This window comes from Rhinocladiella mackenziei (genome assembly GCF_000835555.1).
Source record: "Rhinocladiella mackenziei CBS 650.93 unplaced genomic scaffold supercont1.5, whole genome shotgun sequence".
Classification (NCBI taxonomy): Eukaryota; Fungi; Ascomycota; class Eurotiomycetes; order Chaetothyriales; family Herpotrichiellaceae; genus Rhinocladiella; species Rhinocladiella mackenziei.
This window is the reverse complement of record NW_013550600.1, coordinates 2,816,913-2,839,681: the sequence shown is the minus strand read 5'-3', so window position 1 is coordinate 2,839,681 and position 22,769 is coordinate 2,816,913. Positions and strand designations below refer to the sequence as shown.

Genomic DNA, 22,769 nt, shown 5'->3' with positions numbered 1-22,769 from the left:
AGAATGTTATTTGAACCCTTTTTAAGTGGCTCAATAAACTCGAAAGCAAATTGATGATAGATCCAGCGTCTCGGAGTTTTGCATAACCATCTCCACTCGGTCTCCGGATCTAACAAAGGATGGGCTCGCCGTTCCTAATTCGTAGCGGGGAAGAGAGATTGTGTGCCACTTCGACACGTCTGCACGTGATGAGGCTTCAAGGGTTATCCGCGCCGCTAGAACGGAAACGGTAGGAGGCTGAGGGCTATAAGTATGTTGTAGATTCCGATCCAGTTATCTGCAGGCAGCCTTCTAGTTGCCTTGCTGATTTGTACTCGCTCTTTCGTGCTATAAAGCTCCTTATCACCCCGGCCTTCCATACTCTGGGTCTATCTTTCACTGGTTATAGGTTGGAATATGCCAACATGTACCTTTGCCTTCTCTGTGATTGGCTCACGACTTTTGCCGCCCCAGATGTGTGCGCCTTGTGCCTGCAATCCTTATAGGCATCACCGTCCCGTGGGCCTATGAGCCAGCCTGTTTGAGTAGATGACGTTTCATGGCTCCAATCGCACGGCGATGCCGACAATTTTGTGTTCCACAGTGAGTCAGACTACATACTTGAAGTCAATCTGTATCAGGCAGCGCATCCCTCTGCCCCGCTTTTTGACCTGTTGTCATCGTTCGCTGGAAAGTGAATAAAGGACCAGCCTGATCGTTCTGGAATTGTGATTTCCTTTGTGTTGAACCAAAAATTTGTTTCAAACCCAGTCATTCAGCGTTATTTCTCTCGTCTCATCGTCAAAATGTCATCATCCCCGGACACCTCCGTAGCTCCTATCGAGGTCGAGGTGAAAGTTGCAATCAAGGATCAAAACACGTCGATGGAGGATACCAAGGCTGACGAGGGCGGCCAGGAAAAGAAGAAGGTTCCCGAAGAGGACAAGAAGAAAGATGAATCTAAAGAACCCGATGTTCCCCAAGGGAGCATCTCCGAAGCCAAAGCTCTCTACGCAAAGAAAGACAGTGATGGCAATTACCAATGGGTCACTGAAGAACCAAAAGATGTACTCGATGCGGCTGAGAACAAGGAGACGGCTCGATATGCGTTCCTCGTGCGCAAAAAGAAGAGCTACGACAGTCGTAAGAAGTACGATATCGACTCCATCATCGTCCAGAGCCCTTGGCTAAAGAAATGTTTGGGAGTGGTGCTTGAAGAATACCCCGGTATCACAACTAATCTTGAACGACTGGTCTTCCGAGCCCCCTTCCATCCCTTCGTCCATCGATGGACTCGGCTGGCAGATATGCTGGAGAAGGATGAGTTCGAGGAGCCCATTGCTAAAGAGCACCTTCAACTCTTTCACGATGTCCTCTTCGAGGAACTCGAGAATGCCATCGCCGCCAAAATCGATCTCGTCAAGAATGGTGTCATCACTTTCGAACACTTGTGGACGATCTTCGAGCCCCAGACACTGGTGTACACCGTGTCTGACGGCAAGGAATGTGTTTTCAAGCTCAACTCAGCTAACACCCTTCTCGATTCGCAACGGGGACGTAAATATTTGCAAATGGACGTGTGGGCCTGCGACTGGGATGGAACGAAATTCGGTCGCAACAACACCTCTCTGCAGAATTATGACTTCCCCGGGACAATGGCCATCACCTCTCTGCAGGTATTCCCACTCGACTTCCATCCTGACAAAGAGGAACTGGTTCGGCGGCTGGTGATCAGAGGCAAGCTCTTTGAGCGCTTTGCCGGATATCACTACCAAGCATACCGAGGCATGGCACTAGGATACGGTCGATGCGGTATGATTCGTCACAACTTGGAATCTCGGATCATCATCGACTGCGAAGCTCATAATCGCTTCTTGCCGAACGACGCGGTCCATTTCAGCTCGCTCTCCCGATCCCCAAATACCCCTGTACCTAGCCTCGTGTCTGGCGACTTCGACGACGATTCCGAGGACTATTATGATGACGCGTCGGACTATCTCGATGCTCCCGAAACCGACAATGGAAATACTTCCGCCAAGCCGAAGCATCGTCCTTTGACCGTCGAAGAGCTTCTTATTGCGGTTCCATATGTTCGGGGATACGCCATCAAGACTAAGAAGTGGCTTTGGTTCTATGTCGACCAGATTGAGCCCATCAAATTCGCCGACAACGCATTTTCGTCGTTGGTCTTGCCAGCTGAACAAAAAGCACTCATTCGCGCATTTGTAGAATGCCAGGTCAAGCACAAAGATGATTTTGATGATATCATCGCAGGGAAAGGACGTGGTATGATCATGTTGCTCGCAGGACCTCCAGGAGTGGGCAAGACCCTGACTAGTGAAAGCGTCGCCGAAGATATGAGAGTCCCACTGTACATGATGAGCGCAGGAGATCTGGGAATTGATCCGAGCGGGATTGAAGAATCCCTAAATCTGGTGCTGGACATGGTTAGCAAGTGGAATGCGGTCCTACTACTGGACGAGGCAGATGTGTTTCTGGAAGCGAGAAGCACCCACGATCTCGAACGGAACAAGATGGTGTCCATCTTTTTGAGAGTCTTGGTAAGCCGACACACCCGAAGCACACAACGCGGTTGGCCAAAGGAGCATGGATGTCCTTTATTATGAAGGATTCCACACACACCCCGGGCCGCGGTAGCCTCTGTGCCAAGCTGATTGAACGCACCTGGTCAGAATGCCATGGTTATTGTTGAATCTGACTCACGTCCCGTCTTACTTTTGAGACATCCAGGCTAACAATCGAATCAGGAATACTATGAAGGTGTCCTCTTTCTGACTACCAACCGACTCAAAAACATTGATGAAGCCTTTCATTCACGTATTCATGTCACACTGAACTACCCGAACCTCTCGCAAGACTCCCGACGGCATATTTGGCAGACATTCCTGGGTCCTGGGAGTAACGTGACAAGCAGAGAACTCGATCGTCTCTCTCAGGTGGACCTCAATGGTCGACAAATCAAAAACATGTTGAAGACAGCGCAGATGCTCGCTCGGAGCCAGGGGCAAGCCAAGGATGGGAAGGTGGCGATGCGCCATATCGAAACCATCCTTGCCATCGAACGAGGCACATCTTGGGAGTGATTTGACAGCTGAGCAGGTACATATGCATGGCGTATTGAAAGGTTGAGTGTGGTCCCGCGAAGCTTGAGTGTTCCTCTCGAACGACAGCTTCATGGGCGGTGGAGATAGCGGCTGACAGTAAGACTAAGGCCTTAATATCTTAGCATATTCTTTCCACAGTAGCAAGCCACGTTGAAATGGACCGATCACCGGCGCTCTCTTCGAATTGGAGAGAAGGGCTGCCCTTGAACGATTGGCGTAGAGAGCAAAAATTTTCGAAACCCGCCCTCTTCTCTCAGAAGGCTCCAATAGCCATGGGAAAAATTACTGCGCCTATCCAGGAACTCATCTTTTTCCCATTTTTGACAAAAGTGACTGGATCAGGTGGCCGGATGAGCACATTCGAGAACCCAATGTACGAACTTTACGAGCGAAGCCAATGCGATGCAGCGTTGCGGAACCAGATATATGAGAACAGTCTGCTGTCGATAGCAAACAACACACACCACCCGGGGAGTGTATGCTGAGGCCAACTGCAGGATGTATTATTGGAATGCTGGAGGCGAAACATGGCGTATGAAAAGAGCGCCTGGAAGGCACGGGAAGTTAAAACAAAAGACTCACCTTCCCTGCTCACCGTCAAGTCGGATGCGGGGAAAAGAGCTTAGTCAAGAGCTAGAGCCGAAAGAGGGATGGCGGCATTCTATACATGACCTCCGCCAAGGCTGGTAAGAGCTGACCCAACATCAACCACCACCACTCACGACCTCTCTTCGTCTGTGCTGCTGCATAGATGTTTGTCATAGCAATTCATTCTCGCTCGACAGCCTCTGCCATGAACACGAGCTGTCTGCCAGCAAGGCATACTTGGCCATGCATGTCGCAAACCTTTTGCTGTTGTCTCCATCATCCTTCGTCCGGATTGCCAATGTCCTGTTTCCATGGCCAGTGCTTCTCTATCCGTTCAGTTAAGGACCACCGTCAGCTGAGGATCGAACGAGAAGTCTGAGGTTAGAACCACGGATGACATTTCATCTCGAGCGGTTCCTGGGAAGGACAGTGTCTCAGTGACAGCACCCATTCCATGGCCCCTCCAGATTCGAAGGTATAAAGAGGGGCATGGTAAGTGTCCTTCAGCCTCATCAATCATATTTGGATAAGAATCACTCTCGTTCCGCCATTTTGTCCAAGGATATTTCGTTACGCCGATAACACTTTCCTATTCGAATCATCTCACCCTTCGTTATATTCAACATGCAATTCTTCTCTCTCGCTCTTCTCGTTGCTGGCGCCAACGCCGCTGCCTTGAATGTCCGGGGAGGCGGTGGTGATTGGGGCAAAACCTGCGTTCCTGTCACCAGCTATGTGACCGACACTGTCACCACCACTGCCTACCAGACCGACTATGTGGTAAGTTGTCCTGGAGGACACGATCCGTACCACATTTTTTGAAAGGTGTCGATCATTAACGCCCTATCAGACTGTCAAGGAGTACAAGACTGTTGTCAACACCGTCACCGACACTGCCACTGTGACCACTACGGAATACAAGCCCGTGTACAAGACAGAAACCATCACTGACACCGCCACCACCACCAACACCGCCTATATCACTCCTGCCCCAATCAAGGAATATGTCACCGTCACTGCTCCATGCTCAAAGACCTGGGCCGACTGGTCTTAGGTCTCTCATCGACTGCTAATGGAGCCCTGTCCGTTGTGGAAAATGAAACGAGAAACGCATTGACGCCGGCAAAACCATTTTTGATGACCTTGCTATACACTGACTCACATGAACAACGGACCATTATCCAATGAGAAAACGTCACTACTACAAGGCCAAGATGGTCCCAAAAATATGGGGAAATTTTAAAATATTATCGGGATATTGGGGGAACCACAATCGGGGCCAGTCCAAGGCAAACTAATATACTCTTCTTCTTGATTTCTACCCCAATCATGCCACAGCGTGAGTGAGCACGGGCACATGGGGGGCTACATAGTTCTTCATCGAGAACTATCTGAGCACCTATTGAGAACCTAACCCGAAGAGAAAAAATATTGAAATTTCATTTTTCTCCTCAGTGCTCGGTGCGCAGTGTAACTACCCCGCCATGCCTTGCAGTGTCTTTCTGGGGAAGCGTGAACTGGGTTTTAGCCATCTGCTAAGCTCGCATGTTGGGCTGAAGCTTGCTGCTCCATCGAAGGAAATTATACTTTTCGGTAGAGAGGAGAATGTTGCTCCTGCTTCAGGACGGTTCGTCTGCCCCCGCACCGGATCTTTCTGGAGAGCTTACTAGGATGTGTCTTTCTCCGGCGGTATTGCTGTAGCCGAGTCGTTTTGCAATTGCAAGAGCCTTAAGTCCCTTCGATTTTGGAGGAGGGCTCCACATTCAAAATGCACGCCTGAGCCTGCCGTCAATCCACTTGTTACCATCGCTCCTCGTACAATGCGATGCTACCCATCAGCGATGATGGTGTGCAGCCGACACAACCCTGAATCCGAACCTGTGCGTGTGTCAACGGCCCCCAGATGTCATCTTGTGCCAGCGGATTTGAATATTGAAATTAATGGTGCAACCATAAGTTGTGTCCCGGATCACGGTGATGGTTTTGATCGATCTTTTGTTTTTCCATATGCTCCTCCCTCGGCCCTCCTTCGCTCAATCGCGGCCTTGTAAGGTGGCGCTGTAGGGGGCTGCACCGGTGGAAGACTGGTATGGCTCTCTGGCAATTTGTATGTAGCATCTGCATCCCACGCCGATAAATCGCCGCAAGCGAGAAAGGGTGCCATCCATCTCTGAGGATTGAGATCTTCGTCTTCAAAATGCAGTTCAACGAGTCCATCTTCTCGTGCCCGTCTTGTCTGTTTCTCTAAGCCAGCTACATCCTTTCTGGCCGGTGGAGGTATATTCAAGGCATCTCCGATATCAGGAGTCCAGTCTCGGATGGGTCTGTAGCCCTCACAGACGACAAACGCTTCGATGCTGCTGGCTCTGCTAGATCGGGGTTTCGCAATGTGGACTCTGTCAAAAACGAGTCTGAGCTGTGCGAATATGAGGTCCACATTCCTACCGCGGAAGATCTTGGCGACAAACTTGCCCCCAGGTCTGAGAACTTTCATAGCCAGGGTAAGTGCAGAGGAGAGAAGTTGAGATTGAACATAGATGTCGAGGTCATGTAGCCCCGTTACATCTGGAGCTCCGTCACTGATGACCAAGTCAACTCGATGGGTCTCGTTGTGCTGGTCGAATTCTGGGTCGATGGCTTTCAAGAGAAGAGGAACTGTTGAAGGATGGGTAATGTCGGCTTTGAGTTGTGTAATACCCTCGAGAGGAGCCATGGGTTGAAGATCAATAGCGACAATCTTGACATTGGCGCGAGGCTTGAATTCTGGAGTAGATGTCCCTAGGTCAAGCGAGGTCATACCTCCCACCAGGCCACTTTCCAGTGGATCTCTTGGGGATGGATTCGGCCTCTGGAATTTCTCCATTTTCTCAATCCAGGCCCTTCGACCGAAACTCTCACCCTTGATCAGAATCCGTGATAGCACTTGACTCCAGCTGCCCGGAGCAGCACATAAATCGACGACCCTGGTGCATTTTGATGGGTCTGCGTAGGAGAAGAGATCAAATTGTTCGTCGATTTGGATTAGTTTGAAAGCAGATCGAGCTCGCCAGTTTTGTTCTTTGGCCAGTCGATAGTAGACATCTCTCTTGTCTTTCGAGGACTTGCCCATGGCCATGAAACCGAGGGGAAGCCTCAAGGCGTTGAGCTTGGTAGCGTAGCAAACGCCTTGGAGGCGGAAGACAAGATTGCCATTAAAACTTAATACCCCGCCGTTCTCGATCAAGCCAAGATATTACGGCGAATCCTTGAAACCAAAAGTGGCATCTATCGATGTTCGCAAGTCCCTCCACTTCGCGGACACGTTGGACAATTGACTATTACAGCCGCGTCTCACCCACGCCCAACGATCTAACGTCAAGTTCAATCTAAAACTCCTGCTGTCAGAGGCTTTAGCAAACATGGCGCCCGGCATGTCGCTCCACAGCGTCGTCGCCATCTTGATCCTTTCCACAGACACGGCTCCGGATTCCTCTCGATTGTTCGCAAAATACTATAGTGCACCTCATACCTCAGCCACTCAGCCTACTCCTCCGCAACCGTATCCCACGCTTAAAGAGCAGAAAGCTTTTGAAAAAGGGCTATTGGAGAAGACCTCAAAGCAGACTTCCGATGTGATTCTCTACGACAACAAAGTGGTGGTGTTTAAAATGGAAAGCGATGTGATGCTTTACGTGGTGGGAGGCGCGGAAGAGAACGAAATTCTACTATACAATGTGGTGCTGGCGCTGAGGGACACATTGGGTATTTTGTTAAAGTGAGCCCCGCTCCCTAGCTTCCGTTGAGCGTATAACTAACCGACGGATTGCAGGAACTCGACAGACAAGCGGACAATCATGGAGAACTATGATTTGGTAACTTTAGCAGTCGATGAGATTGTGGATGACGGGATTGTATTGGAAACAGACCCAGTTATGGTCGCCTCTCGAGTGTCCAAAGCCCCTGCACAAGATGTGCCCAACATGAAGAATATTGACCTTAGCGAGCAAGGAATACAAAATCTATGGGAGTTTGGCAAGAAACAGGGCATGGAATTTGTCCGGAGAAATTTATGATGGGGCCAAAGAAAAACTGCTGGGGACACGGGTGTTGGGTGCTGGGCCCCAAAAATGGCGACCGGAACATTGCATGGCGTTGTGAAGAAGGCAATCGTGAAGATTATGAAATAGAACCCAAGACAGATCTGGGATGAAAGCCCATTGAATTGTGGGAGGCGGCCTTGCTCGTATCATGCGATTTCGACATGACCGAGGAAACAAATTCAAATGTTTGGTGAATCACAATCGACGACGTCATTTCGATTTCTCAGAGGTTCCACACATCTTCGCCGTCCAACGTATCTATTTATATTTTCTGCGTCCTCGAGGCTCTTCTTTGGCCGGGTTCCGAATTCTTCGCTTCTCCTAGACAAAGTTTCAGCATGAAGCAGCGCTTCTCATCCCTCGACGTGAAGGTTTGGAGTTTCTAATCCCATCATCCCCACATTGCAATCCACACGCGACTATCTCAACTAACCCCCAACGCCTTTATCTAGGTCATTGCCCACGAATTATCAGCTTCTCTCACCAGTCTGCGTGTCTCAAATATCTACGATCTTTCCAGTCGAATTTTCCTGGTCAAATTCGCCAAACCCGGCCGCCGAGAACAACTGCTAATAGACTCTGGCTTTCGATGTCACCTCACATCCTTCTCCCGCACGGCGGCCACTGCCCCGTCAGCCTTTGTCAGTCGTTTGCGGAAGTACCTCAAGAGTAGGCGCGTGACCAATGTGGCACAAATAGGGACCGACCGAGTCGTGGAACTCACCTTCAGTGATGGGCAATATCGATTGTTCCTGGAATTCTTCGCCGCCGGAAACATAATCGTCACGGATGCGGAGTTGAACGTACTGGCCTTGCAGCGACAAGTGAGTGAGGGTGACAAAGATGTCGACGTCAAACTTGGCGGGAAATATGTGCTCGAAGCGAAACAGAACTTCCATGGTGTCCCTTCTATCACACCCGAAAGAGTGAAAGAAACCCTCGAAAAGGCCATACAGAGAACGAAAGCGGCCAATGAGATCGGAGGCAAAAAGGCGAAGACAGCAAGAGGCGGAGATGATTTGAGAAAGGCTTTGAATGCTGGTTTTCCCGAATTTCCTGGCCATTTGTTGGATCACGTTTTCAAGGAGACAGGGATCGACACAGGCCTGAAGGCGGAAGATGTCACCGGGAATCAAGAGTCTATACAGCTGATAATGAAAGCTTTGGATCAGGCGGAGGATATTTTCAAGGCCTTGGATGCTGGCCATTCGAAGGGCTACATTATTGCCAAATTAAAGATGCCTCCGCCGGATGCTGAACCGTCAGACACCCAGATTCCAAACGGAGACGCGCTCTTTTATGATGATTTTCACCCATTCAGACCGTCTCAGTTTGAGGACAAGCCGGACATATCTATTCTTGAATTTGACGGCTTCAATCGCACCGTGGACGAATTCTACTCCTCGATCGAATCCCAGAAGCTCGAGTCGCGACTTACAGAACGGGAGGAGGCGGCAAAGAGAAAGCTCCAAACCGCAAAGGATGCGCATGAGAAGAGACTGGGAGCTCTTCAACAAGTCCAAGAATTGCACGTCCGAAAAGCACAAGCTATCGAGGCAAATACTCACCGAGTAGAAGAAGCTTGTGCTGCTGTTAATGGCTTGATTGGCCAGGGCATGGATTGGGTAGACATCGGCAAGTTGATTGAGAACGAACAAAAACGCGGAAACGTCGTAGCACAGACGGTCAAGCTTCCTCTAAAGCTCGAAGAGAACACGGTCACCCTGTTGCTTGATGAACCTAGCTTCGATGAAGGATATGAGAGCGAAGAAGAGGACAAGACCGATGATGAGGACGAGTCTGACGAGAGTTCGGGTATGGGACCCAGCAAAACAGCATCCTCAGTTGCAGAGAAACGATTGGCTATTGATATCGATCTTGCTCTTTCACCATGGGCTAACGCCCGGCTGTACTATGACCAAAAGAAGAGTGCTGCTATCAAAGAGAAGAAGACGATAGAAGCCTCCGCAAAAGCTCTTCAATCCGCCGAAAAGAAGATTGATGCCGACCTGAAAAGGGGCCTGAAGCAGGAGAAAGCTGCCTTAAGACCTGCAAGAAAGCAGTTTTGGTTTGAGAAGTTCCTCTACTTCATCTCCAGTGACGGATATCTGGTGATTGGCGGCAAGGATGCTCAACAGAACGAACTGCTTTACCGAAGATACCTGAAAAAAGGAGATATTTATGTTCATGCCGATCTTCAAGGCGCTTCGAGCGTGATTGTGAAGAATAATCCGAGGACTCCTGACGCACCGATACCTCCATCGACATTGTCACAGGCGGGTGCTTTGACGGTTTGCACGAGTAGCGCATGGGATTCAAAGGCGCTCATGGGTGCATGGTGGGTTAATGCTGATCAAGTCAGCAAGACTACCCCGACTGGCGAGTACCTTACGACTGGTGGGTTTGTCATTCGAGGCCACAAAAATCTTTTACCCCCAAGCCAACTGCTACTCGGCTTTGGAGTCATGTGGTTGATCAGTGAGGAGAGCAGGGTCAACCATGGGAAGCATCGGTTGGAAAGAACAGAGAGCATGCTATCAGGCGAAGCGAAAGCCTTGGCAAATGACGCCAGAGGGCTCGAGGAGCCAGACCAGCCAGGAGAAGCAGGAACATCGTCTCATGAGCAGAATCAGGCAGTTCCCGATATCGAAGGTGCCGCTGACAATGCAGGTGGAGAAGAGAAAGAGAACGACCTTGGTGTGAGCTTATATGAGAATCCTGAGGATGACAACCAGGACCAAAGCGAGGAAGAAGATAACGATTCGATCACGTCTTCCGAAATCGATGATAAGCGGTCGAACCCTTTACAAGTCCATGGTCCCGACCAAAACCCCCCAGAGCCTGATGGCAAGGACGACCCCGAAGTCGATTTCGAGGCTGAGTCGGATAGCAAGTCAAATGAAAATGATGGCAATGAAGAGATCGGTCTCGACGACACACCTGACGGAGACTCTTCAACACGACTATCCACGCCAGCGCCCTCGCAGCCAAAATCTCAACCACCTCAAACTACTAAGCCCAAACAACTGCAGCAACAGTATGCTCGTGGCAAACGAACTAAAATCAAACGCGCGCAGAAGAAATACGCAGACCAAGACGAAGAAGACCGCGCCCTCGCCATGCAACTTCTCGGCTCGAACCGTGCCCAAGAACGCAAAGAAGCCGCCGAAGCAGAACGAGCCGCACGCGAAGCCAAAGCTCAAGCCGACAAAGAACGACGCAAAGCACAGCACGCAAAGGCTGCGGAGAAAGAACGCCTACGCCGCGAACAACTTGAAAAAGCTGCCGCAGACAGCACCAATTCCTATAACCTCGACGATGACGAATTGAGTAAAGAGCAATTGGAGCAAGAACGTCGGGAACTCATGGACATTGACCGGCTAGTCCCGATGCCTGAGCCCGGCGATGAACTGCTCGCTGGGATTCCCGTTGTCGCGCCGTGGACGGCGATGGCGAGGCAGAAATATAAGATTAAATTGCAGCCTGGAAATGTGAAAAAGGGGAAAGCCGTTAAAGAAATCCTGGGATTTTGGACAAGCCTCGGGACAAGGGGGCCGAAGGTGGTTGATGAATCGAATAGAGATAAAGAACGCGTGTGGAGGAGGGAAGTCGACCTCCTCAAGGAGTGGAGGGTCGAGGAAGTTGTCGGGTATGTTCCGGTGAAGGGGTGCAGGATTGTACAAGGGGGTGGGATGGGAGGTGGTCTTGGAGGAGGAGGTAGTAGTGGTGGAGGGAAAGGGAAACGAGGAAGTGGTGGTGGCGGTGGTGGGAAGAAAGGGAGATAGACCCAAAAGAGGATTCAAAAGCGAGAGTTTGAAGGAGGGCTGGGTGTCGATATCAAAGATTCAGCTCTCGAGAACAGGCATATCGTACACATTGTGCACAGAAGATATTGTAAAAGCACATGAAAGGACAATCTGGCTTGGAACCGACAATAGGGTATTCTATCCTTCAAATTCACCCACCGCCTAACTTCCGAATGACGCTCTCTGTCTATCTCAATTTCCTCAGAACCCTTTTTCTTTTGTCTTCATTAATCCACTCTCTCCGCCGCAGCCTTTTCAATCCGATCAATCACCGCATCTTCAATGTCTCGTGTACTTGTATCTCTGTCTCGCTGCTCGTGCTGTTGCTCCTGCGTCGGAACCCTACGCTTCACAGTTTCCGCAAGGATGAAAGTGCAGTTGAGGTCGTCGAAGAGCCGAAGCACGCCGAAGAGCAAGTGTGCGAGCGTCGCGATGTCAGGGCCGATGTGGACGTTGTATATCACAAGTGATAGATTTCCCTTCTCGATCGGGGTTGCACCAGAAATCGGATTCGAGTCGGAGGCCGGTGAGTATTTCCCTACGGAAGTGATATTCGCGTACACCGATGTTGAGATAGCGGTCAGAAGTGGTTCCGAAGAGGTTGAGACCGGTAAGCCAGCAAATGGCGGCCAGTGGCACGAGATGATTCCCACGTTCAACTGGTCCTCCTGGCATGGCACTGACTGTATGATCTCATTGAGTTTCGCCTCAACCTTGCCCTGCGCGACCGCATTTTCACCAAACAGTACCAACCTGCCTTTCGGTGCGTAGTGCCTGTACTTCATCCCCGGGGCGCGCGGAGCCCCGTTCATATCTTCTTCGTAACTCACGCTAACGTGGGTGGGGTGTGAATCCGAAGATCCCGTTGACAGAGGTGAAGGCGATGATGACGAAGTATTAGTGGAGCGGTGCTCGTGCCGCTTGTATCCAATCGCTGTATCTGCGAAGCGATTGCCAAATTCCTTACCGTGCGAGATCAGATCGGATTGAGACACGCCGCCAGGACGGAGGATTAATGGCGGATCATGCAGGCCGTCGACAACGGTGCTTTCGACGCCTACGTCACAGGGTCCACCGTCGAGAATGAAGTTGATTTTACCCCGGAGATCGTCAAGGACGTGCTGTGCCGTCGTGGGCGAAGGTTTGCCTGATGAGTTTGCCGACGGCCCTGCGATGGGACAGTCTGTTGAAGCGATGAAGAAACGAGCGTACTTGGACGACGGGATTCGGAAACCTATGGTCGGTTGGCCCGGGTGGACGTTCTTTGCAAACTTTGAGTCCTTTGGTACTGGAAGTAAGATCGTCAGGGGTCCGGGCCAGAATTTCTGAGCCAGCGATCTGTAGATTTCAGGGAGGGGCTCGCCCGTCAGCCGCTCAAGATGTGCTACAGATGCAACGTGGACGATGAGCGGGTTGTCACTCGGTCGGCCTTTGGCGGCAAAGATGCCTGAGATTGCAGGCTCATTGGTCGCGTCTGCACCTAGACCATAGACGGTCTCCGTGGGAAATGCAACCGGTGGAGCAATGCCGTATTTAATGGACTCGACGGCATCTCGAAGGAGAGACGCGTTCTGGCTTTGACTTTGACTTTTGTGCAACGTTTGGGTATGCTTGAGATAGATCTGGCGATAGACTTCTTCGGAAGCCGTTTCAGGCAGATCAAGATCTTTCAAGCTGATGATTCGCGTGTTGCAATGCGAATAATGCAGAGAAGCCAGATGCTCGCGGTTTTTGATAAGCTGGTCCATGGCTGCAGTGATTGAATTAAATTTGATTGACTTTGAAACATAAATCGACATAAATTTGGAGCGGAGACGATGGAGGAGTTGTATTCTCATAGAAAACACCAACCGAGGTGCCAGAAAGGCGATATATTTCGATTCTGTCTAATGTGGTGGGTGAGGACGAACGAACAGATGGGGAGATTGCGGTTCAGCATATTGAACCACAATCCAAGACGCCCCCTGGATATGGTAAAGCCAGAAAGGGTACTGAGAGCTAAAACATGTCGTAGTGCTAGGTATGGCATTCCAAAAGAATTGCAAAATGCTTCATGAGAAAACAATGGATGAGCTTTTTTTTTATCGCGGAAAAAAGTTGACCCACGTGACTCAGCCTTCCATGTCACGTGGCTGAGGTGCGACATCTCAGCCTTGCAGTGACCTTGGCCGTCACAAAACTGTTCTACGGCTTTCTTTCGGCTCTCAACTCTGCTGTTTAGCTCTGTTGACCACCTGTTTCCGATGTACGCTTGCTCAAAAGTCTCTCTAGAACACGATCCAAAGTGCTGTTGTCCATTGGTATACTGTATGAATCGTGAAAGGAGGAGATCTTTCCTTCACTCTTCACATTTTTGAAATGGAGAAGCCGGGTCCGGGGGAAATGCAGATTTGGATAACGCCGCCCCTGTCACAATTGTTTCTGACGACATTTGGACCTCTAACAAAAATACAGAGAATCTGATTGCAGTACTGCAGCAGGCGATTGCTGCCAAAGGACGGTGTCTGGCGCAGACTGCAGGGCTACAGGAATGCCTTCCGCTCTGATATCTCCTATACCTCCTACTAGATCCTGGCGGTAGATTCAACCATTCACTCACGACGTGGTGCACATAGCCGCTCGATGCAGCAAATGACCAATCCTCCAACATGGACGGATTCCCATGCTCCTGAATGCAATGGATGTCATGAAGGTCTTCGAGCAGACGATGAGACGGTCATTAAATTCTGGATCAAAGAGGTTTTCCTTTCTCCCTCACCTATCCAGTCCGAGACGGAGGACATAATTTCAGTATTGGCAACGAGACAGGCGGCGCGGTGGATAGCCTTCAGTCATGTCTGGTAGGTTGGACCGCTTTGATGACAAGCTGTCCAGATTGGCTTGGAGCCAGGGCATATGGACTTGGAAATCATGCCATCCTCAGGCGCAAGAATGACTTGGCTCTTCTCACAGGCATGATATATATCTAAAGGAAGAGGCCTACCAATCTAGTCGGATACGTTATGCATCCTGTCGGGTGATCAGTATATTGAGCATAGAGCCTGCAATCAAACAGATGAGGCCCGTGTATGAAGAGGTGGCCTATGTCCTTGTTCTAGACAGAATGCATCTGTCAGTCAGCGGATCGTGCGCGGTTATATGTCAACTCGAGGTGTTAATGTGCGACCGGATGCAACGCCCCCGGACACCGCAAGAAGGAGCCCTTCCGAAACTGGGCCCGGTCTTCATCACATTTTAAGACGATTTGCGCACGCTGAAGGAGCCCATAGCTTGCTAACAACTAACTGTTCGCACTCGTTTAGGTGGAGAAGGGCGACTGGCGGCGGACAATTTCATGGGAATTTCAATTCAAGAAAAACATGCCTGCAGTCAGGTGAGGGATGCTGACCGAGTCTGCCTTCTAGTCCCCATGGTCCGATCTCTACCAAGATTCAGCCGATTTTTGTGATTGTATTGATCAAAATTACACTTTCTCTGCCTTTATCTATCTAAGAAGCACGTCTTCCTCCGGATCGAGGTTATAAGATGTAGAGTCTACCTCTGTCACTGTCAACTTTCTTCAAGCGTCGAACCTTGTGTCTGGTCTAGGTGGTTGCCATTCCTTTTGACATGAGTTCCGCAACCAGATTCCAGTACTTGACGCGGCTACGCTCTCGGAAAGTCTTGCCCCAGACAATCATAATCAAAAAGACAGAAGAGGCTGCCATGCCTATGAATGCCGCCGAGATGAAGCAATTCTGAAGACCCAAATTCTCCACCCAGGGAGTGATACCATACCCAATAGCGAAGGACATAGTGTTTCGCACAATAATGACCGTACTCATTGCGTCTCCGCTAATCTCGTGGTATGTGTCGATGAGGTAGTTGACGCTGAGCGTAATCCCAAAGCAGGTGGAGGCGGCAAGTGTGCCCATGGCGAAGATCAAGCCAAACCAGTGGACGTGGTGAGCAGCACCCACACCCCAGAGTATCAGGGAGGCAGGAACAATGATGATGCAGGCAGCAAAAGGCCACAGTCGCTGTTCAGGCTCCATGATCCCGTTGTTGCGACGTGCTAGCCGGATGGTGAGCCAATCACTGAATTTGCCAGTGAAGAAACACCCGAAAATGACCCCGATACATGTGGAGACGTATGATAAGCCAACCATAGACGCCTTGAAGCTATATGGTGGACTGGAGAGGATGAGACTGGCAGTCGCATTCAAAACGTTGAACCAAATCTGGAGGAATAACAAATGTTAGAGAATATTGCCAAGGGCGCAAAGGATCTCGGGAGTACCGCTACTTTGAAAGGGAGAGTACAAAAGGGAGGCGTCACTTACTAGGTAGCTCCCATAGCTGAAGCCAGCATAGAATATGACTGGCCAACCAAGATACTTCAACGAACTAATAGCTCTCGAGAAGACATCCTGGCCAGGCGATGGTTGCCAAAGAGTCAACTTCTGGAAGAAGGTTTTGTTGCTGGAGTAGTGAACGGGACCAGTTTCGACACTGCCACCCTCGGGTTCTCTGGTGACAGTGGTGGCATTCTTTTCGATTTCTTTTTCTTCTTTTGCCACAGACATCGGAGTCTGCGTCCCGCTAGCTGTCTCAACGATGCCAACCGTGGACCGATGGTAATTTGTTTCTTCCATAAAGAAAAAACAAAACACCAGAGCGACAGCGCAGAAGATCGATGGGTAGTAGAACACCCATTTCCAGCCTTGTCCATCCGCTATGAATCCGCAAATGACAGGGGCGAAATAATTGCTCCCAGCGAGGAAGAAAGCATAGACGCCCATGTAAGTGCCCCGTTGATGTTGAAAGTACTGTGACGTTGGTCATTATTTCCGCCGAAAATAATAGGACTCGGCCTTCTTACCACATCAGTGACCGATATTTCTGGAAGAGCTTCGATCGGGGCGGCGAAGAAACCTCCAACAATGTTTTTGGCAATCCAAACTCCATTGCTGTGAATATAGGGCCTAAATTTCATTAGAGACTTGTTCTCGGCGTGGGATCATTGCAAATGACTGACCCCCACATGGTGCACCCCTAAGACACAGGAAGTCAGCCACTCGGATATGACGACCGCACGGAATTGTCTCGCTTACGATGGTTCCAACAATGGAGATCAAGTAGGTCAACCGCTTGCCATATCGGAGTGCGAAAGGCTGCCAAAACAGCAATCCCCAACCACAGAGGAGAAACAGGTATCCAGTGCCTTGGTTTAAAGCGCTTATCGAGACTCCAGAAGCCTCAGAAAGCGGGACCAGAACAGAGTAGACGACGGAGTTAGCTATTCCAACAACCAAGGTATATCTATAAGTTGGATGGTTAGCATGACCAAGACAGTTAGTGGATGTGCGCTTACACGTTCACCGAGACGGTTGACATAAGCTTTCGCCGCGGGGACCAGTTCAATGGATCGTCCGGGTCGCTCGATGGAGTGGGAACCAGTACGACGTCTTTAGAGCCATCAGCGTGTCGAGTGTGCATGGTGTGCTCCAGATCCACCAGGTGGACTGTGCCCGGCACGCTATCAACCGGAAGGTCGTATTGAGCAGCCATCTTGGTCGGGGCTTACTCGGTGATTAGAAGGGTCCTGGGGGAAAATTGAATTTCGTATGGGAGGATTTAGGGGATGCGGCACAAATATATAGATTCGTGTACATTCTGTCGCCGAAGTCGGCAATTGACAGGCATCGTACGAATTCCACAAAAGAATCCAGGGACAAAGAAATTGGATAGCCAAAGTTTGATAGGACTGAGAGGGCTTTTCGACATAGGCTAGAACTCGATACCAAATCCCAAGGTTGTACCATGCGGAAGGCGATAGATAAGGGGTTGCTCTGTAAAATCTCCGTGAGGTGGCGGTAGTTGCACCACATGGCTGAACGTGGAAAAAACGGCAAGGACGGTTGTGTCGCACAAACACTTGGCCAATGACCGCGACGACTGAATCGTCTTTCCCCTGGATTTCGAGATAAAAGATATATTTCATCGCATGGCCCAAACAGGTAAGAGAGAGAGACGGCTATCTGGAGAATGCCCGGGGCAATATTGCGCTAAACGTTGTGATTGGGCCGCAGTTCACCTTCTAGTGGGTCTTGCAGAATGATAGCGAGGTTTGTTTCATCGAGCTTGAAGTCGCGCAATTCCGTGTGATTGGTGTCACCGAACCAAGAGGCCATTGCTGAGAAAGAGTGGACTCTAGAATACGGTTATCAAGGGAGGAGACAGCCAATTTTTTTAGGCCTTTGGGGGCGGGGGAGAAGCAGCGTATCGAGAGACTTTCGCGAAATGGACAGTTAGCCGTCATAGTCAAACATAATTCCTCATGGACCATCCAAGAACTCGCCTCTGCCGAAGGATCCCGAACGATGGCAGACGAATGCTGCTTCCATTCCCCGTCCGCGACCTGCCATGGCTTGGAAGTTAAAGGGAGGAAGGTATAAAATTGAGTATCTATCCCCTCGGTAGATCATCTGGAGTGCATTCTCGTAAAAGCAATTGCCCAGTCTGATCATCTTAGCCCCTGTCAACATGGTCCAAGATTGGAAAGACCTTGTCGCAAAGAAGCGTGCGGAACAAGCAAAAGGGCTGCCCGAAGAATGGCGTCTCCCTTCCACTATCCTAGATACTATCGGTGCAACTGCTGATATCAGTGTGCTTGATGTCCCTGCCAAGTGTGGTCTTTTGACTCCAAAGGAACTCGAGATCACCGAAAAATATGATGCCGTCGATTTGATTGCAAAGATGGCGGCAAAAGAGCTTTCTTCTTACGAAGTCACCCTGGCCTTGTGCAAAAGAGCAGCCGTCGCTCACCAAGTGGTCAGTAGCAGAACTGTCCCAGGCAGGGAAAATGCTGCTGACTTCATCAGACGAACTGTTTGACCGAGATATTCTTTGACAAGGCATTGGAGAGGGCCAAATATTTAGATGAATACCTGGAAAAGGAGGGAAAACCGATGGGTCCTTTGCATGGTATGCCTATTAGCATTAAGGTAAGCCAGACATGTCGCCGAAAAAACAGCTGGCGGTTGTTGAAATGAGACTCGTTCTGCAGGACTCTTTCAATGTCAAAGGCATTGCGACCACGATTGGTTATGTATCATTCATCAACAGGCCCCCGGCTGATTTCAACTCGCCTCTGGTCGATATTCTTTTGGAGAACGGCGCCGTACTTTATGTCAAGACCAACATTCCACAGACTTTGATGGTAAGTGCCTGAACAGGATCAAGCATACCTGATTGAAGAACACATCTCGCCTTCTTTCGCTCGTCCCACTTGTTATTTACTAGGAACGTTGTTGCACTGACCATTATGCTCGACATAGACAGCCGATTCAGAGAACAACGTCTTTGGCCGTGTCCTTGTAAGCGAATCGTGTGAATCCTTGAGAGATGTCAGCTGATGATCTTCAGAATCCTTACAAGCTCAAACTCAATGCTGGCGGCAGCAGTGGAGGTGAAGGAGCTCTCATTGGTATGCGAGGATCTATCTTGGGTGTTGGAACTGATATCGGAGGCTCCATCCGAATTCCGGCCTTCTGTTGTGGAACTTTCGGTTTCAAACCTTCCGTTGATCGTATCCCCTTTGGCGGCCAGACGAATCCTATTCTGCCAGGCTGGACTGGCATAATCCCCGTTGCAGGCCCTCTGGCACAGAGTGTCCGTGATGTCCGACTCTTCCTCGAGACGGTTATCAAATCACAGCCATGGGATTTCGACTACACGGCCATTGGTATGCCTTGGCATCTAGTGGAAGAGAAAAAGACGCTCAACATTGGAGTCTTGTTTGAATGTCCGAGCTGGCCTGTCGCACCAACCATCCTGCGGACGATGAAGACGGCGACGGAGAAGCTCAAGGAAGCCGGCCACAACATTATTTTACTTGACAAGTTCCCGTCATTCAAAGAGGCGACAGAATTGTCGTGGGAATACTTTGGCGTTGATAACAAAGGAACCGGGTTCCAATATATCGAGGACTCCGGAGAACCATGGGTAACTTCGGTCAAAGATTTGTATACTCCGCCGCCGGAAGGAATCAAGCCGATGACCATGGAGAGATTCTTCGACATGAACGAAAAACGTCTTGAATTTCGAGCGGAGTGGTTGAAGATCTTTATGGAGAACAAGTTGGATGTCATAATCGCCCCCGGGTCGCACAAGACCGCCGTTCCGCATGACACATTCAGATATCCTCCATACACAGTGATGTGGAATCTTCTCGCGGTAAGCACTGGATGGCGCTGAAGCTGTAACTCGCGGAGAGTGGTTTCTGACCGTGGCTCCAGTATCCTGCTTGTATCATTCCATATCTGAAAGCGGATAAGACCATCGACCTCGCTGATCCAAAAATCCCAGAATGTGGGTGTTTTCCACTGAAGATGTTTCATGGTGGGTTTTGCAAGCTAACTCGATCCAGACGATCCGGAGGCTGTTGATGGTGCACCTTGCAATATCCAGGTGATCGCGAGGTCTGAGCAAGACGAGGAATTGATGGCTGCCATTGAATTGGTTTCCGAGGCATTAGGTGTTTGATGTCGGTTGGTTACAACAATCCCGAAGAAAGTCTGGGGTGTGTCTTTTGTCGTGGGTGCCGAGAGGCTGACGAACTGCTAACCGTCCCCTTTTGCGACCGTGGCCGGATAAAGAGGTTATGCAGGAAACCCCGTCGGTCTATCGCCCGCAATTCCGCACCATCGAGGGGATTCCATATTTTTAGCTTCGTGGCAACCGAGCCAGTGCCTTTGTTCGGAGTGGTTCCAGTTCACTCCAGTATTTAGCGTAGAGGATGGCACTAGGCCCAACCCATTGGCAAGCTCAGCGATTGATAACCATCGTATTGTACCGCCGCCAACCACCTCGGAACAACCCTCGAGATAAACTTTTATCCTTTGCAAAACGCTCTCGTTACGTTCAGCCCAACAACATCGACAGCATAGAAAGTATGGGAAATCTCTCCAAGCTGTTGATGGCAAGATAAGAGGGCGTCGACCATTTGTCGGCCGTTATGTCGATGATATCTAGTGCCACTCTCCGCACGAAGACTGGATGCTTGACTTGTGAGTTCCACTTGGCCGGCGTGACGATGTCATAGCGCTGACCTTGGAATTTTCCTTCCTCAGGCCGCGCGAGACGCAAGAAATGTAATGAACAGAGGCCTCGGTGTGAGAAATGTGTCAAATCGAAACGAACGTGTTCATGGCCTGCTGAGGATGACTTGTTTGATCGTCGGCATCGCCGTCCTTCGCGACCACCTAAATCGCCTTCCCGGTCACCGGAGACCATAGTGATCCAAAGAAGTCCTCCATTGGCATCGGAACTTTTAGCAGAAACCGATGCCTGGCCTTTTTTCATTTGTCGAGAACTCTCCATCAACTCGGATCTTTTCTCGGGGACAATCTTTAAATCAGATCTGGAGATGGATTGCTTTCGCCAATTTGTCAATGGGTTCTTGCCATTATTGATTCTCACGAATACACACCCTGGATTCAAGTCCGAATTTATTCCGGAGGTGGTTGATATGATTCTTCAATTTGACGGATTAAAGGACATTGCATTGGCTTGTGGTGCCTCTCGCCTGCATGCGCTCTCGGGCAGGACCGAGATGAATGAAGCCGGAATCATTTATTACTCTCGTGCTATGTCTGAAGTCCACCAGGCACTCAACTCGATCGATTGGAGTCGCGAGGTCTTCAGTGATGCGGTGTTGATGGCCATCATCTTCCTCTATGTCCACGGAGTGAGTCGTATCGTTCGAGCAAGTCAGTCGCGTTGAGTCCCAGACTGTTTTGCTGACAGCAATCTCCCAAGGTATTCACAATCGACACCTACAAGGACATTCCCCGACATCTGAGCGGGGCCATCCAGCTCATTAATCTCCGCTGCGTCGAATGTCGCCATCCACCTTTGGCACGACCGATCCATCGGATTGTCTGGGAGAGCATTCTCTATCAAGTCTTTCGACAAACCGTGAGACATCCTTTCGCGGCGGATTTTCAACCCGATTTCGAATTCTGCGCCAAGGCAGAAGAGATCCTGCAATCGTTGACCTTTCCCGATGCATCAGAGGCAGAGAATAGTCCCGTCATTGGATTTCCGCTGAGTCTCCAGAAATTCATCATTGAGATTGTGCAATTATGTAAGAGTCCATTCAGGCCTCAGGCAAGTATCTTGTTGGAACTCGGCCGTGAAATGAGGTATTGGGAGAGCACGATCCCCGAGAAAGGTCATTGCATCAAGAAGGAGGGCCAGAATTTCACCGGATCGACGCCGGCTGAACGAGCCCAAGCCTTTCACCAGCATTCGACGAGCTTGCACGTTTTAGCGGCCTCCCTCCTCTTCAACTGGGTATGTGAATCGCACGAGATTTCGGGGGCAGAGGAGGTATTCTCCCTGCCACCTCCGAGCAATTCGTGGCAAGTTAGAAGGGCTCTGGAGATTATGCGGTGCCCTCAAGCGAACAAAGATTGGTCACGGTGTTATCTTGGGTCGTGGCCGACGTTGATTTTCGGATACGCTGTCGATAAGCCGGAAGACATGGCCTTGATCAGAAGAGATCTAGAGGAGAGATTCCAGGTATTGTACAGTGGAGAGGAATTGCTGTTTCTCAGTGAATTGGAGTCGATCTGGCGGACGAGAGGAATCTATGGGTCGGACTACTAGGCGGGTTTTGTTGGGGATTCAAACAGGAAGGCAGGAAATGAAAGCGACGGAGGGACCTTTGAGGAGGATTCCAGACGGCTGCTCTGAAGAATGTTTTCACAGGCCGAGTTTTACGTCTAATGATGAAGAGGTTTGTCTCAACACAGCTGATCGCGAGAGCACGTGACTCTGATGAATGAAACCTTGCCGCTTTGCGGTTCTCCGTCATCTGTAGGGCGGCCGCTTTCCTCCGCTTGAGAGTTCTTTGTCATCTACCCAGACAGTGACTAATCTCCAATCACCAGCGGGAAATCTCACGCTGCTTTGAGTATAACCCCCAATGGGTGGGGATTTACCTTTCTCTTTTGAACCTTGGCAACACGTTCACCTTGGGAACAAGCCTATAGAAACCAACTTGGCTGATTCTCCAAGGCCCAGGACGAATGATTGTGAGTCTGCCCCTGGCTCCATGACGAAGTTTGAGCCCATTTGGAATTGCCGGTCGGACGGGATGCAAGTGATAATATATGTTTCTCGAGTTGATGGTTCCCTTCACCTAC

The 22,769-nt window shown here is 50.1% G+C and overlaps 9 protein-coding genes across 9 annotated transcripts; 6 read left to right on the top strand and 3 right to left on the bottom strand.

Annotated features, from left to right (window-relative positions):
- Nucleotides 1-785: 785 nt before the first annotated feature.
- On the top strand, nt 786-3,083 carry Z518_07514 (uncharacterized protein; the record flags this gene model as incomplete). Its single annotated transcript, XM_013415643.1, has 2 exons — nt 786-2,540; nt 2,748-3,083. The coding sequence occupies 2 exons, from the start codon at nt 786-788 to the stop codon at nt 3,081-3,083; spliced, it is 2,091 nt and encodes a 696-aa protein (XP_013271097.1).
- Nucleotides 3,084-4,316: 1,233 nt separating this feature from the next.
- Z518_07513 (uncharacterized protein) lies at nt 4,317-4,746 on the top strand (the record flags this gene model as incomplete). The annotated part of the gene is made up of 2 exons (XM_013415642.1): nt 4,317-4,472; nt 4,543-4,746. 2 exons carry the CDS (start codon nt 4,317-4,319, stop codon nt 4,744-4,746), a joined length of 360 nt encoding a protein of 119 aa, XP_013271096.1.
- Nucleotides 4,747-5,661: 915 nt separating this feature from the next.
- Z518_07512 (uncharacterized protein) lies at nt 5,662-6,801 on the bottom strand (the record flags this gene model as incomplete). Its single annotated transcript, XM_013415641.1, has 1 exon — nt 5,662-6,801. One exon carries the CDS (start codon nt 6,799-6,801, stop codon nt 5,662-5,664), a length of 1,140 nt encoding a protein of 379 aa, XP_013271095.1.
- Nucleotides 6,802-7,090: 289 nt separating this feature from the next.
- Z518_07511 (uncharacterized protein) lies at nt 7,091-7,744 on the top strand (the record flags this gene model as incomplete). Its single annotated transcript, XM_013415640.1, has 2 exons — nt 7,091-7,446; nt 7,501-7,744. 2 exons carry the CDS (start codon nt 7,091-7,093, stop codon nt 7,742-7,744), a joined length of 600 nt encoding a protein of 199 aa, XP_013271094.1.
- A 365-nt stretch (nt 7,745-8,109) lies between these two features.
- Z518_07510 (uncharacterized protein) lies at nt 8,110-11,556 on the top strand (the record flags this gene model as incomplete). The annotated part of the gene is made up of 2 exons (XM_013415639.1): nt 8,110-8,142; nt 8,224-11,556. The coding sequence occupies 2 exons, from the start codon at nt 8,110-8,112 to the stop codon at nt 11,554-11,556; spliced, it is 3,366 nt and encodes a 1,121-aa protein (XP_013271093.1).
- A 248-nt stretch (nt 11,557-11,804) lies between these two features.
- Nucleotides 11,805-13,325, bottom strand: Z518_07509 (Sua5/YciO/YrdC/YwlC family tRNA threonylcarbamoyl adenosine modification protein; the record flags this gene model as incomplete). The annotated part of the gene is made up of 1 exon (XM_013415638.1): nt 11,805-13,325. The coding sequence occupies one exon, from the start codon at nt 13,323-13,325 to the stop codon at nt 11,805-11,807; it is 1,521 nt and encodes a 506-aa protein (XP_013271092.1).
- Nucleotides 13,326-15,161: 1,836 nt separating this feature from the next.
- Z518_07508 (uncharacterized protein) lies at nt 15,162-17,127 on the bottom strand (the record flags this gene model as incomplete). The annotated part of the gene is made up of 5 exons (XM_013415637.1): nt 15,162-15,797; nt 15,900-16,385; nt 16,439-16,558; nt 16,671-16,878; nt 16,931-17,127. The coding sequence occupies 5 exons, from the start codon at nt 17,125-17,127 to the stop codon at nt 15,162-15,164; spliced, it is 1,647 nt and encodes a 548-aa protein (XP_013271091.1).
- Nucleotides 17,128-18,102: 975 nt separating this feature from the next.
- Nucleotides 18,103-20,103, top strand: Z518_07507 (uncharacterized protein; the record flags this gene model as incomplete). Its single annotated transcript, XM_013415636.1, has 7 exons — nt 18,103-18,390; nt 18,441-18,563; nt 18,626-18,778; nt 18,897-18,935; nt 18,985-19,794; nt 19,857-19,929; nt 19,988-20,103. The coding sequence occupies 7 exons, from the start codon at nt 18,103-18,105 to the stop codon at nt 20,101-20,103; spliced, it is 1,602 nt and encodes a 533-aa protein (XP_013271090.1).
- Nucleotides 20,104-20,575: 472 nt separating this feature from the next.
- On the top strand, nt 20,576-22,230 carry Z518_07506 (uncharacterized protein; the record flags this gene model as incomplete). Its single annotated transcript, XM_013415635.1, has 3 exons — nt 20,576-20,627; nt 20,691-21,307; nt 21,379-22,230. 3 exons carry the CDS (start codon nt 20,576-20,578, stop codon nt 22,228-22,230), a joined length of 1,521 nt encoding a protein of 506 aa, XP_013271089.1.
- Between the last annotated feature and the right edge of the window lie 539 nt (nt 22,231-22,769).